General features: G+C 46.1%; 1 protein-coding gene across 1 annotated transcript in view; it reads left to right on the top strand.

Moving 5' to 3' along the window:
* Pdcd1lg2 (programmed cell death 1 ligand 2) overlaps positions 1–14248 on the top strand; it is a 40132-nt gene extending 25884 nt beyond the window's left edge. The window contains exons 4-5 of the mRNA XM_057779540.1: positions 77–212; positions 13709–14248. Coding sequence (XP_057635523.1) covers positions 77–212; positions 13709–13745 — 173 coding nt within the window. The 3' untranslated portion in view covers positions 13746–14248. The remainder of the gene's footprint in view (positions 1–76; positions 213–13708) is intronic.
* Positions 14249–14674: the final 426 nt, after the last annotated feature.

Here is a 14674-nt window from a genome sequence, read left to right as displayed (position 1 = left end):
GGGGAACCTCTGAAAGCCACCCCAGTCTGTCTGGGAGCGGCCCTGTGATGGGATTTTGACTCTTTCCTTCACCCAGGTTGGACTGAGCCCGAGGTCCCCAGCACATCAGCACTGCATGTTTTTGTCCCATCTTGCATTGTGGCTTTAATCTTCATAGCCGCGGCGATAGCCCTGAGAAAGAAGCTCTGTGGAAAGCTGCATTCTAGACATCGGTGAGTGACTTGCGAGCTGTGAGCAGAGACGTGAACCCCTGCTTGACTCACAGTCTTCCCTGAAACACTTCAGGCCTAGGAGGGCTTTGAGACCACCCTGGAGACTTTTTACCCCAAGAAGAAAATGGTTCAGTCTTCAGTGAGCTGAGCCCACACAGGTTTTTTGGGAGGGATGTTCGTTCCTGGGCTTCAAGAGTTTGCCTTGCACTCTGAGCCCCCAGAGTGCCGTCTTTTGGGTCACGCAGGTGGCATTTGCTGGTGAGAGGTTGCCAGGAGCCTCTCTGAGGATTCAGTTAGTCTCCACCATCTCCACCATTCTTTTTCTCATTCTGGGCATGAGTTGGGTTAAACTTTCCTGGTCTCCTAGGAATTCACCCCTTCTGTCTGGGTGAGGAGTAGAGAGAGTTTTGGGGACCTTCTCAGTTTGGGGAGGTCCTTGTGAGCATCGGCTTAGCCTGGACCTTCTATCCGCTCCTATCGTTTTGAATCAGACAGAGCTGGGGCTGCCTGCAGCTTCTAGTCCTAAAGAGAGCTGCTCTTGTGTCTGTCTGTAGTCTGTTTGTTCCTCACTGGAAGGAGCCAGTCGCCAAAAACCCCAGCCTGTCTGTTGCTTTCCTCGGTGGCACCGAGGCGACACCCAGTGAACTTCTTTCCACGTCTACACTAGCCTTGTCTGTCAAAAAGGAAATGGCTTCTTTGACTATTTTATTTGGAGTGGGCAGCACCAGCCAGGGGTGGGCGGAGGGGATCCTGCACTGATAGTGATGTCATCCGTGTCCTCATCTGTTGAAGTACCCGGTGTTTTGTCCCCTGTCCTTTGTGGGCATTATCAGAGCTGATCACAAAACCTCTAACTGTAGAGTTCAAGGAACTGCTGTCAAGAGAAAATAAGATCTCAGCACTCAAGGGGAGGAGGAGGCTGGAGGATCGCCCTGTCAAAGTCAGTGAAACTTAGCCTCAGAAGAAAAAGAAAGAGAAGTGTGAGAAGGAGGAGGAGGAGGAGGAGGAGGAGGAGGAGGAGGAGGAAGGAAGAAAGAAGAAAAGGAGAGGGGAGACTGGTAAAGGTGGGGGGAGGGAAGAGAGGGAAATGGAGAGAGAATAAAGGAGACAGAAGAGAGAAAAGAGAAAGAGGCAGAGAGGCAGGAAAGAGATTTTTTTTTTTAGGTAGATAGGAAGGGAGCAGAAGAGTAAAGAAAGGCAATACTGAGTTTGCTCAACAGAACTTTCTGTAAACCCATGACCTCAGACCACTGTGCAGGTGAAGCGTGCTCAAGTCTTATGTCCTGCCTTTCACACAGATCTTACAGAGTTTCCGGCCTGGGGCCTGAGAACCCCATAGTCCCTTCAGAGAGGACAGCTTAACCGTTCACAATAGTCAAGTTATGGAATCAGCCCAGGTATCCATCAATAGATGGATGGATAAAAAGAACGTGATGTGTGTTCAAATAGAGCAATATTTAACCATCAAGGAAGATGAAATGTCGTTTTCAGGGGGATGAGTGAAACTAGAGGCCATCATTTTAAGCCCAATTCAGACAGTGCAGACAGATATTATATTTACTTTCATACACATATTCTAGATTTTAAAATAATAATAATAATACATGGGCAGGGCACCCACACAAGGGGAAAGGAGCTATGGGATGGTGAAAGGAAGTGGGTGTAACTGATGGACGTTGTCTAAGTGTCTGAAAAGCCATTATGATTAGGCTGGAGCAATGACTTAGTGGATACGAGACCTGCCTTACAGAGGACCTGAGTACCATTCCCGCATCCGCATCTGGACACTCACAATCACCTGTAACACCCTCTTCCGGCCTCCCCGGAAGCTAAGTCAGTTTACCGAAGGGCCTGATTTGAGCTGTTGCTGAGGGCCTCGTGCGGAAGGGGTTGGCTGTGCACAACTGTGGCCAAGACAGGAAGTCCCGCCTGCCTCTTCAGCCTTGTGTGTCTTGCATTGGTACTCGAGGCAAGTGACAAGCGAGGAGGCCTTAGCTGTAATTCGCTACCACCGTGGTGTATGGCTACATCACATGGTGTCTTTATTTGGCCCATGAAGGGATTGAGGTTCAGAAAAGCCATGTGATCTCCCGAAGTCACACAACATAGACTCAACTGCAGATCCATAGGTCTGTTGGACTCTAAAACTTGTGAGCCTTTCGTGACAAAAGAGTTTAAGAAAAACTAGCCATCTGGATAGTATCAGCCATAGGAGAGAAGAACAATTCTTCACCTAAAGAATTGAGTGGGTTGTCATTCGTGTATTAGACCAGTCACAAAGTAAGATTACAGTCCCGTGGCAGTTACCTGTCACAGAGACTAGATTTATAGAATTTATTGAACTACGAGCTTCTGTGGAATAATCCTCTTGTGCACTGTAAAGATTTGTCACTCGAATTGGTTTAATAAGGCACTGATTTTCCAGTAGCCAGGCAGGAAGTACAGGTGGGGTGACCAGACTCGGCATGATGGGAAGGAGAATGGTGGAGTCAGAGGAGTCGCCAGCCAGATGCAGAGAGAGCCAGATGGGCACCTTGTACTGAGAAAAGTTACCGCCATGTGTCAGAGCACATATAAGGGATACGGGTTAACTTAAAATGTAAGAGCTATTGGCTGAGCATTTGTAAGTAATATTGTGTGTTTATTTGGGAGTTGCTGGCTGGACTTCTGCCCATAGTGGGTAGCTTAAATGAATGGGGATTCCAAAAAGCTTGGCAAATGGTGTCTGAACACACAATGACCAATAATCAATTCAAAATAAATTTATAGTGAATCTGGGGGGCTTGTCGGTGCTTACGCATGGTTCTGAACACGCAGCACACTTGGCACTGGGCATGCTGTCATACAATGCAACACCAAGGGATGCTGCGGAAACTCCTGCGGTCTGATCTGAGACTACTGTGTGCTATGATTTGCAGGGTTCTTCTTGTACACACAAAACTTTATTATCCTACTGAAATATAATGCTTTAATTACGAAAAAATAACTTTCTTTTTAAATTTTTTATTCATTTTACATACCAATCACAGTTCCCCTCCTACCCTTCCTCTCACTTCCCCCTTCTTCTCCTCCCCCAGCCCCCCCCCCCGCGCCACCTGCCCTGTCTTCCCCCAATCCACCCCCCATCCACTCCTCAGAAAGGGTAAGGCCTCCCATGGAGAATCAACAAAGTCTGGCACATTAATTTGAGGCAGGGCCAAGCCCCTCCTCCCTGCATCAAGGCTGAGCATGGCATCCCACCATAGGGAACGAGCTCCAAAAAGTCAGCTCCTGCACCTGGGATAGATCTGGTCCCACTGTCAGGGGCTCCCCAAACACACCAACCTACACAACTGTCACCGGCATGCAGAGGGCCTGGTTCAGTCCCATGCAGGCTCCACAGCTGTCGGTTGAGGGTTTGTGGTTTCCCATGAGCTTGGTTCAGCTGTCTCTGTAGATTTCCTCTCATGATCTTGACCCGTCTTGCTCATATAATCCCTCCTCCCTCTCTTTGACTGGAGTCCCGGATCTCTTACTTTGTTTTTTTTTTTTCAAGTCAGGGTCTCAATATTTAGTGATAGTTGTCCTGGAACTCACTATGCAGTCCTGGCTAGCTGGGCTCTCCCTGAGATATACCTGTCTCTGCTTCCCAAGTGCTAGAATTAGAGGTGTGTACCAGTACACCACACAAAACACTTTTAATATTTTTCTACCATCATTCCTCAGCATGTATCAAACTCATATAACTTTGTATTTAGTTGCATTAGATATTTTATTTTTTTAAACTTTTCATTCTTGGCTTGCATATCATTAAAATATTAAGCCGGGCGGTGGTGGCGCACCCCTTTAATCCCAGCACTCGGGAGGCAGAGGCAGGCCGATCTCTGTGAGTTTGAGGCCAGCCTGGTCTAGAAGAGCTAGTTCCAGGACAGGAACCAAAAGCTACGGAGAAACCCTATCTCGAAAATCCAAAAATTAAAAAAATAAAAAGATAAAATAAAATAAAACATTATTAAATAAAATTTGGTTTGCTATTAGGATAGAATTTCCAACAATTTCTGAAATGTCCCTAATATACTTCTGCTAATTTGTACTGTACATTTATGTGTTGATGTTCTCCACATTGATAATTATAATACAACCAAGTCACTAGTGTACAAATTCTCTTTCATCTTTAATGAATGGTAAAATGACACATGCACAAAGAATTGCTTTTAAATAAGTTTGTTATTTATTGCAAGTAAATGCTTGATTTCTGTAGTTATCACCCCCCCCACACACACACAGACATACACACACACATTCAGAATTGCATAAAAATTTCTTGGTGAAAAAGGGGGTTAAAAGTGGAAAAATTTGGAACAAGTCTTCAGATCTTGAGAACCATGTTTCCCAAACTCCGGGCAGGAACCCAGTTTTGTGTGTGTCACTTTTGTGTGTTCAATTTTCAAAGTGTTGTTTGTTGACACTTTCATAATATACACTGTAAATTTTTTTTTTTCGAGACAGGCTTTCTCCGTAGCTTTGGAGCCTGTTCTGGAACTAGCTCTGCAGATCAGGCTGCCCTGAACTCACAGAGATCCACCTGCCTCTGCCTCCCAAGTGCTGCAATTAAAGGTGTGCGCCACCACTGCCCTGCATGTAAATGAATTCTTAAAAACTGCAATGAAAAGCCAAGTATAGTGATACATGTCTTTAATACCCAGGCTCAGGAGGCTGAGGTAGGAGAATTTATAGTTTGAGATCAGCTGGGGCTACATAGTAAGTCTGAGGTCTGTATGTAATGAAAAAACACAAGGACATAGTAGTCCCAACTTTTATTTGTATTTTATCTGTGTATATGTGCAGGGGTGTGTGTGTGTGTGTGTGTGTGTACATACATGTTCATGTATGACAGGGCCACATGTGTTTGCCTGTGTGTAGAATACAGATATCAACTTCAGGTACCACTCCTTGGGAACCATATACCACACAGAGTATCCCACTGGGATCTGAGGCTGGCCACTGAGGCTCAAGGATGCATTTATCACCCAAGCATGTGCTACTACACTCGGTTTTTTACACAGATGCCGGAGAGCAAGCTCAGGTCCTCACACTTGTGCAACTACTATTTCACTAAGTTATCCTCCCGCCCTTACCCCCCAATGTTCATTACAGACAACAAATATAACACATTTCAATAAAAGAAAAAACAAAATAACAAAATAATTTTTATAAAAGTTTCCGAGTTTTAGTTTCAAATATTAATCCTCAGCTGGTTGTGAACTGGTAACTAGCAGCTGTTCAGCCACCACCAGCCTGGGGACTAGATTGCAGGTGTCCCAGAGGGCCACGTCAGGACTTTGTAAGAATCTAAACCAAAGCCAAAATTTTGGTTTCTGGTTGCCTAAGGCCCCTGGAGAACAGCAACATAGACCTCTGGCAGTAGGGAGGCTGCCGCTGAAAATGGCAGAACTCCAGAACAGTTCCTCTGAGTTAACCACTGGGCTCCTTTTAAACAAAAATCTCTTTGAAGAAGATTTTGGCTACAGCTGTGTTATGGGATTGACCCTTAAACCCCACGCCAAGGTCAGGATGGTCAGGATGGAGTCAGTAAAAACCCGACCGTCAAAGAAGCAACAGGGGCCGTGCAGGACAGTTCAGCCGGCTGAGTGTCAAGTCCTGGAAGACAATCTGATGGGGAAAGAAGCAATGCAACTAAAGGCTAAGGAAGAAATGAAACTAGAAAACCTTGATGGTAATAGCAATGCTTTTGTTCTCTTCGTGACTGACATCAGGTCGTTACCCCGTATTGTAAATTAAACCACCAAGCCTTATGTTCTACTCCAGGACAGGCAGGTACGAAGTGTCAGTCAAAAAGGATGTTCAAAAAAGCCACCGGGAGCCTACTATTATACAGGCTGTATTTAATTTTCACCTAATCTATGTGTTCATATGATCTGTATATTCATATTAAGGAATTAACTTAGAGTTACTCTACATAGGGGTTAATAATAATGGTGCTCCCAGAAGCCATAGTGTAGAAGGAGCTGCGGGCCACTTCCCGCTGCCCAACTCCGAGCCACCAGCTAGCTTTACCCAAAATAATTACATGGAAACTGTATTCTTTTAAATACTACCTGGCCCGTTATCTGTAGCCTCTTATTGGCTAATTTTCACATCTTGATTAACCCATTTCTAATAATGTCTGTAGCACCACGAGGTGGTGGCTTACCAGGAAAGATCTTAACCTGCGTCCATCTTGGAGAGGAGAGCTATAGCATCTGCCTCACTGCCTTCTTCCTCCCAGCATTCTGTTCTGTCTACTCCGCCTATCTAAGTTTTACCCTATCAGGCCAAGCAGTTTTCTTTATTAATTAACCAATGAAAGCAACAGATAGATAGAAGACCCATCTACATCAATAGGCTGCCAAACAAAAAGTCCAGGGGAAGATGTAAGGCGGCTCCCCTCCAGGTGCTGCTGCTCAAGGATATCCTGGAGACTACCCAAACAAGACAAGCTTACAGAAAACACAGGACTCAGGAATATTAAGTCAGTACTAATCAGAAGCTCCTTGCCCGCTGGCCAACATTCATAGTACAACAGATACAACGCAGGTTGCAGGTGGGGTGAGCCACCAACATCTATCTGACCCAGCTTAGAATTCTGTGAGCTACAATGACCGATATGGCAAGATGCACCCATGGGTGCCATAGTGGCAATAATGTCATCACATTCTGATTGAATTTAAGTCCTGCTCCACGGGCTGCTACTGTATCTGAGGCCAGAATCTGTGATTGGACAGTTTGTAGGCTCTGAGGGTGAGCCTACTACAATGATTTTGCTAAGAGGACAATTGTATCTATCTGCTCTCTAAATTTGTATCTTTAAGTTCATAGATTAGTGCAGCTCCCAGACCTCACCATGAAGTTTCTTTATACAGTGGACCATGGTTAGCTCAGACACTCACCAGTGCTCAGAGTTTAGAGAATAATTGTCTGTGGAGAGCTCAGCTACAGTAGGACATCTAGATCACACGCACACACACACACACACACACACACACACACACCCCGCTCCTTTAAGTTTATGGACTGTCTTAGTCAGGGTTTCTATTGCTGCAATGAAACACCACCACCAAAAAGCAAGTTGAGGAGAAAAGGGTTTATTCTGCTTTTATTTTCATATTCCTGTTCAGCATCAAAGGAAGTCAGGACAGTGAACTGGGTGGTTTTGTGTGTCACATTGACAAATCTAGAGTCATCAGAGAGAGGAGCCTCTGCTGGGAATGCTTCCATGACTGTAAGGCGTTTTCTCACTCAGTAATCAATGGGGGAAGGTACAGCCCATGGTGGGTGGTGCCATCCCTAAGCTGTTGGTCTTGAGCTTAATATGAAGGTAGACTGAGCAAGCAATGGGAAGCAACTCAGTAAGCAGTTCCCCCTGCCTTGGGATTCTACCCTGTTTGAGTTCCTGTCCTGACTTCCTTCAGTGATGAGCAGCAATGCTGAAGTGTAAGCCAAATAAACCCTTTCCTCCCCAACTAGCTTTTTGGTCATGGTGTTTCATCACAACAGTAGAAAATCTAATTAAGACAGGTAGGAACTCAAACAGTGCAGGAACCTGGAGGCAGGAGTTGATGCAAAGGCCAGGGAGGGTGCTGCTCCATGACCCTCTCCCTATGGCTTTCTTGGCCTGCTTTCTTATAGAACCCAGGACCACCAGTCCAGGGATGGCACCTCCTCTGTTGATTGCTAATTAAGAAAATGCCTTACAGCTGGATCTTATGGATGCATTTTCCCAATTAAGCTTCCTCCCTTCCAGATAACCCTAATTTGTTTGTCAGGCTGACATAAAACCAGCCAGTAGAGAGACCATGAAGGAGGAAGAAACAGACTGTAAGATAGAGAGGTTGGGAAGGACAGACACAAAACCGTGTCTTCTGGACATTGATGGGACTGCTGTATTCATAAATCCACAGCAGCTATGGCTACCTGCACATGACCCACACCAGAGGGAGCATTCACAACATCCCAGCATGGAGCAGGGAGGGGCTCATGAGCCCCCACACCTATCTGAGAAGTTACTGACAGTCGATGTCTTCTGGGGGAGGGAAAAATCTGTTTTCTTTAAGGGTGTGGACCCTGGTATGGCTAGTTCCTTATCCTCAGTAAATGGGCAACACACATGAAGACATAGAGTTAGGAGGGCTTGGGGAATAGGGGTGGATCTTGGGGCAGTATGGGGAGATGAATATAATCAAAATCCATTCTATGCATTTATGAAACTCTCAATGAATCAATAAGGCGTATTTTTGAAGGTGGGAAGGGAGGAGTAATACTGAAGCTAGACGTCTCTGGGATCTTTGCAGACAGTAAATTCCACCACCGCAATACTACATGGTTTTGCTTTCTTTCTCAATCTCCTTCTCTGTCTCAGCTTGAATTGTTAAATCCAATTGTCCCCCAGTATTCATGGGAATTGGTTCTTGCCTGACTCACATTAGTGAATCCTCACTCAGCTTGAATTGTTAAATCCAATTGTCCCCCAGTATTCATGGGAATTGGTTCTTGCCTGACTCACATTAGTGAATCCTCACTCAGCTTGAATTGTTAAATCCAATTGTCCCCCAGTATTCATGGGAATTGGTTCTTGCCTGACTTACATTAGTGAATCCTCATAACTTTTTGGTAAAATGGCCCAGTATTTGCAGATCTACACCTGCATGCAGGCTTGAAATTATTTTGATTACTTAAACTCTCTGTTGCAGTGCAAATGCTTTGCAAATAGTAGTGACGTTGTGTTGTTTACAGTAACAACAGGCACGTATTAGTTACTTTTCTCAATGCAGCAGCCAAACTCCAGACAAGAAGCAGCTTAAGAGAGAGGTGTATTTGGGACCATGGGCTGGGGGGGCTGAAGTCCATCATGGAGGGGAAGGCACGGCAGCAGGTACCTCCATGGCAGTGGGAGCATGTGTGACAACGGCTTGCTCACTTCTCAGTTCCACAGGAAGTACCTGAGCGACAGGAAGTAGGAACAAGCTATTAACCTCAAGGTCAAACCCCAGTAACCTACTTCCTTTGGCTAACTTCCACCTTGTGGAGGGTCTGCACCCTCCCAAACAGCATCGCAGGCTGGGGACCACGTATTCAAACACAGGAGCCAGTGAAGGACATTTCTGCTTCAAATGGTAACAAAGGGTCTGTAAAATGTCTGCTCTAGGCTGTCTCTAGCCTACCTGAAGCCTATTTTTCTTTTCTTTTTTTTTTTTCCTTTGGTTTTTCGAGACAGGGTTTCTCTGTAGCTTTGGTGCCTGTCCTGGAACTAGCTCTTGTAGGCCAGGCTGGCCTCGAACTCCCAGAGATCTGCCTGCCTCTGCCTCTCGAGTGCTGGGATTAAAGGCGTGTGCCACCACCGCCCGGCCCTGAAGCCTATTTTTCAACTCGCTGAGAAAGTGATAGGAAAGGAGCCACGAGGAAGGCGACACTAGAGGCATGGTTGGGTGCTCCAGCTTCATAGCTTCCAGGTTGGCACTGTTTCTGTTTTGTTTTGCTTCTCTGCCCTCTGGAGGCCTCTCTCATGCAGAAGTAGGGTGCTGTGACTGTCCACCCAGCTCTCAGATGGACCACGGGAGGAGGAAGCTTAAGTTTTAGGCAGAAAGTGGGGCAGGTCCTAGGGTCTCCAGCAACTTTCAGGGACCCCTTCACCTGGCCTGGATGGATACAATTGCTTCCCATGGTGTCCTGAAAATGTTAGGGGAGTTTAAAGCATCTAATTTTGAGCCTCCAAACATGGAAGGCTCTGGGAAACTCAGTCTTCCTTTTCTAACAGATATTTCCTATGTCATAAAATATGTATTTTTGTTCTTTCATATTTTAAAGCGCTCAGTTTAAGGGTCCTGTCCTACATCGTTTTAGCAATGTCATACCACCAAGACAGGCTAACCCAGTGAAAGTCCCCGCTCCCCTACTCTCCATAGATGCTTCCCGTGAAATGCATTCTGGGAAGCACACTATGTGGCAGCGCCAGGGTGGGTACACACATGCAATTCCCATTCTAGAGAGAACGCTCGGCAGCCCTGTCTCTGGATCTGCTGGAATCCTCGGATAGACTGCAGTGTGAACAATGCTGCCCGGGCACCCAGTGGTGCCTACCGTCTGTTCTCCCAGGCATCCCCCGGCGCCCTGTCAATGTGATCACAGTGTTGCCAGATTCAAGGATGTGCCATCCTCTGTCACCTCCATGGGGAGATGTGAGATGGAAAATGTGGTCGGTGGCTTAAAGTGTGGCTTTAGCAGTGGACTCTTGATTTTACCCCTTGTCTTAGTCAGGATTACCATGGCCGTGACAAACAGCACGACCAAACAGCAAGCTGGGAAGGAAAGGGTTTATTCTGCTTACGCTACTGTATCACAGTTCACTATAGAAGGACATCAGGACAGGAACGCAAACAGGACAGGAACACAAACAGGACAGGAACCTGGAGGCAGACGCTGATGCTGAGACCACAGAGGGGTGCCGCATACTGGTCTGCTCCTCATGGCTTGCTCAGCCTGCTCTTTTATAGAGTCCAGGACCACCAGCTTGGGGTGGGCTGGACTCACAATGGAATAGGCCCGCCCTCATCAATAACTAAGAAAATTCCCTACAGCTGGATCTTATGAACTATTTTCTCAATAAAGATTCCCTCCTTCCAAGTAACTGTAGTTTGTGAGTCACGTTGGCATAAGACTGGCCAGCACGCCCCTGGATCTTAAGAATATCATTTGCTCAGAGAATAATCATTATAAAACTGTATGCTTTACTTGTGAAATAGTAAACTGCCATTTTAATACTTAAAAACTAGGAAAATAAAAATTATCCACAAACATTTAGTGTGGATAGTTTTTTGTTTTGATATTTTCAACCCATAGTTGGTGGACCCAGTGGGTGTGGAATGTGGAGATACAGACGGGGCAGTTGTATCTGGTTGTGCTAATTAGTTCATGGAAGTTGAACAGGATCGGTGTACACAGAAGATTCTTTAGTTGGTGGCATTTCTACCAAGCTTATTCTTGCAGTTGGCTTCACTCCATGTCTTCGTTGGAGAGCAAAGGTGGCATCCATTTCAGGCCAGAGATAGTCACGCCATTCTTGGTCTGCATCCCTAAATTCTCCTAACTGGTACTGCATGACATGTCTGTACCGGTGAAGTTAGAAATGCAAACTTCACTAGTGAGACAGTAACTCAGCTGCGGTACAATTGGCTGAGGGTTTTGCAACCAACAGGGATTAAGAACTATGTTGTGGGGCTGAGCTGGGAGCAGCGCAGGGGTAATGAAGCCTCTTGATGAGGGTGACAGTCTCCCAGCTGGTATTGGTGACAGAGAAGGGACGGCCTGGGGTTGTCAGAAGGCAGGGTGTTATGCTACTGCGGGTTGGTTGAATGGAAGGCGTAGGGCTTGGGAAGCAGTGCTTCTGGGATCAGATAGGCTTGGGTCATGTGGGACAATGGGAAGTCTGGTTTGGTGGAAAACCACTTCTTTTGTGGTCTAGCCATGATGTGGTGTGGCACTTGAGTTGACCAAAGTGATACAGGAGAATCAGACTTCGAAATACCTTTGTGCCAGAAACTCGGAATATTCAAGCTACTCATTTTAGAACTCTGCTGTGGGTACCACCACTATTCCAAAGCTACTCGTTGTGGAAACAACCCTAGAAAGCCTTTGGCTCCACCATAAGAGATGGCAGTCATCAATACAAATGGGATGAAAGAGACTTACCCTGGGCCTTCAGCCCTTTGCCCATGTCTACCAACAACTGGTCTGAAAGTCGTGTCTGTGGGCCCACAGCCTGGGCACAGAGCCAAGGAGAAGACACGCAGCATAGGCAGGTCCGCACTGAAGTTTGATTACACTGAACTCTGAGTCAGCAACTTGAAATGCCTGACTCAACAGTTTCCCATCAGCCCTGGCAAGCCTGATGAAAATATCTGTTTCTTCAGAAATGAAAATCCCAAGGAAAAAGGGTATCCTTGACCCAGAGGCACCCGCTTGTGTGGGTCCTATAGGCTTGGTGTCTTTCTATAAGTGACTCCTTCAACTGCTCAGGATGGACAAAATGGGATAGGCTGAGAGCAAAGGTGAGAAGCTCTGGTTTCCAGCCAGCAGGTGGTGAAACGGAAGGCGGGCAGAGGTGACTAGAGAGGGAGTGAGGACGGCGATCAGGTGGAGAGCACAGTCTGCTAGCTCCGCTCTGACTTGTCATTGCCAAGCAGAAGGAAACATACATGTTTAGGTAATGTCTGCTGGTTATTAAATACTAGAGGAAAAGATTTGAAATGCCAAATCAGCCAAATCAGATACACCCACAGGGGATCCATCTGCAGTTAGTGTCTGGGCCAGAGGTGAAATACCAACACCAAGCCTTAAGGCAGGGGTCATTGGGCAGAAACAAGGATTTGAGAACCCAAAGGACACATAAAGACTTGTTCTGTCTCCTGAATGCCTCACCCTCTCCCATGCCCACGTGTAGTGCAGTATTAAAACTTCCTAGTTGAGTCAACAGTACCATGAGTATCTTGCAACAAGCATTTATCCCTACAACCAGAAAAGCCTCAGTCCTCCTTCTTATTTGACTTGAAAAATGAGGTGACTAGGGCAGAAGGGAGAAGGTAACCAGGAAATCTGGTCCCTGTTGTTGGGGGCCAGGGTCTCTCCAGAGAAACAGAGCCTGGGGTGGGGGCAGGGGAGTGACAGAGGGAAAGATAGGTAGATTCGTTTTAAAGGATTGGCACCTCTGATCGTGGTAACGGTGAGGCTCTGCTTTGTGGACTAGGCCAGTAGCCTGGAAACTGAGGCAGACTTTCCATGTTACAATCTCCAGGCAGAGTTTTTTCATCTCTGGGAATTGGGCTTATTCTCAAGTCCTCCCTTGATTGAAAGGAATCTACACTTTGGGATATCATCTGATTAAAGGTGACTGGGTACTACAAGTTAACTACATCTATAAAGCTCATGGCAACATCTAGATTGTCACTCAATAAGACAATGGGTGCTGCAGGCTATCCAAGTAGATTGAGCAAATTAACCAATAGATGAGGGAGCAGTCTTGGCCATGTACTTTGGCCTAGTGAGTGGGGTAAGTCAACTTGTTGTAACTGCCAGAAGCTTTAAAAACAGAAGTAAAGGACCTGGGAATGGTTCAGTGGTTAAGAGAGCTTGTGACTCTTGCAGAGGACCTAAGTTCAGTTCCCAGCATCTATGTTGAGCAACTCACAACTGCCTGGAACTCCAGCTCCAGGGCATCTGACACGCTATGAAATGTTTCATCATAGTGCAAGGGTCTGTGGCCATAGAACTGGCAGGGGAGAGGGGTCTTTTGTAATATTGCTGGGAAGAAAATTATATTGGAGCAATCCATGGTAGAGAGAGGGGCATGAATGACCTTTTTTTTTTTGAGTTCTTTCTTCCTCCAGTCTATTTTGAGAGGTTACATATGCTCTAATCAGAACAGTGATTTCTTTATTTTCCTGTTTGTTGTCTCCTTTTCCCAGATCTGGACCTGTGGCCTTGGATGTTGGGATCATCTGATTGGGACATCTTTTAGAGGCTCTGGACACTGAGTGAAGGTCCCTTGGCCTGAAGAACCTGCCCTTTGCACTTTTCAAATGCTGTGGATGATGACCCAGAATTTCCATCAGGAGTGTACAAGACTGACAGCCTCCTTGCTCTCAAGACCCCATCTGGACAAGCACAGCCGCACTTTAGAAAACCAGCCCTGGGATCCTGGCCTGAGGCCCCGCTTGTTTTCCCCTGGCTTTCCACGGGGAGATGTGGAAATTTCCAGTTACTGAAACAGATTGTCATAGAGTTATTTCTAGCCATCATTTCCTCTGGGGGCTGGAAGCTCCAGACGGTTTTGTGTAAACAAAGTCATAACTGATGTGTTTCACAGCTTCCTAGAATCCTGGCAGCCCCTGGAGCTCTAATCAAGAGGAAGCAGTTAAGCACACATTAAGTGCACAACCGCAGGAGAAGGCATTTGTTTCAAGGCTTTCCTTTTTAAAGGTCTGAGCCACAAGGCATTTGTTTTAACCTGTAATGTCACTATGTTTACTAGTGTTTTCTCTTTCAACTACATCTCTCCCTAAAACAAAACATTGTCGGGTTTTGTTGTTGTTGTTTCTCAGTGGTATCACCTTAAGGAAAGATGACATGCTGGTGTGTTGTGCCTTCAGGGACTTCAGATGAGTAGCTACAGTGCCCTGTCTCCCAAGCTTAACCAACTTCTCTAGCCTTCTGAGCGGTTTAACAGTGAACCTTCTAGTAGCTCCGTGTCTACACCTGGAATATGGTGATGTCATTGGTGAGGGCATTTGATGACGAGCATTCTGGAAGATCTTTCAGGTCTCACTGTGCTCAGATTATCTAAAGGTGCTAAGTCTGGTCTGTATGCTGGCACCATGAAGCTCAGTGGATTTACTAACCTGAGAACTGCCCGGATGTGCACATCATTAGCT

This window comes from Chionomys nivalis, chromosome 8 (assembly GCF_950005125.1).
Source record: "Chionomys nivalis chromosome 8, mChiNiv1.1, whole genome shotgun sequence".
Lineage (NCBI taxonomy): Eukaryota > Metazoa > Chordata > Mammalia > Rodentia > Cricetidae > Chionomys > Chionomys nivalis.
The sequence above is the reverse complement of the archived record's forward strand: the minus strand, read 5'-3'. Positions and strand labels throughout refer to the sequence as shown.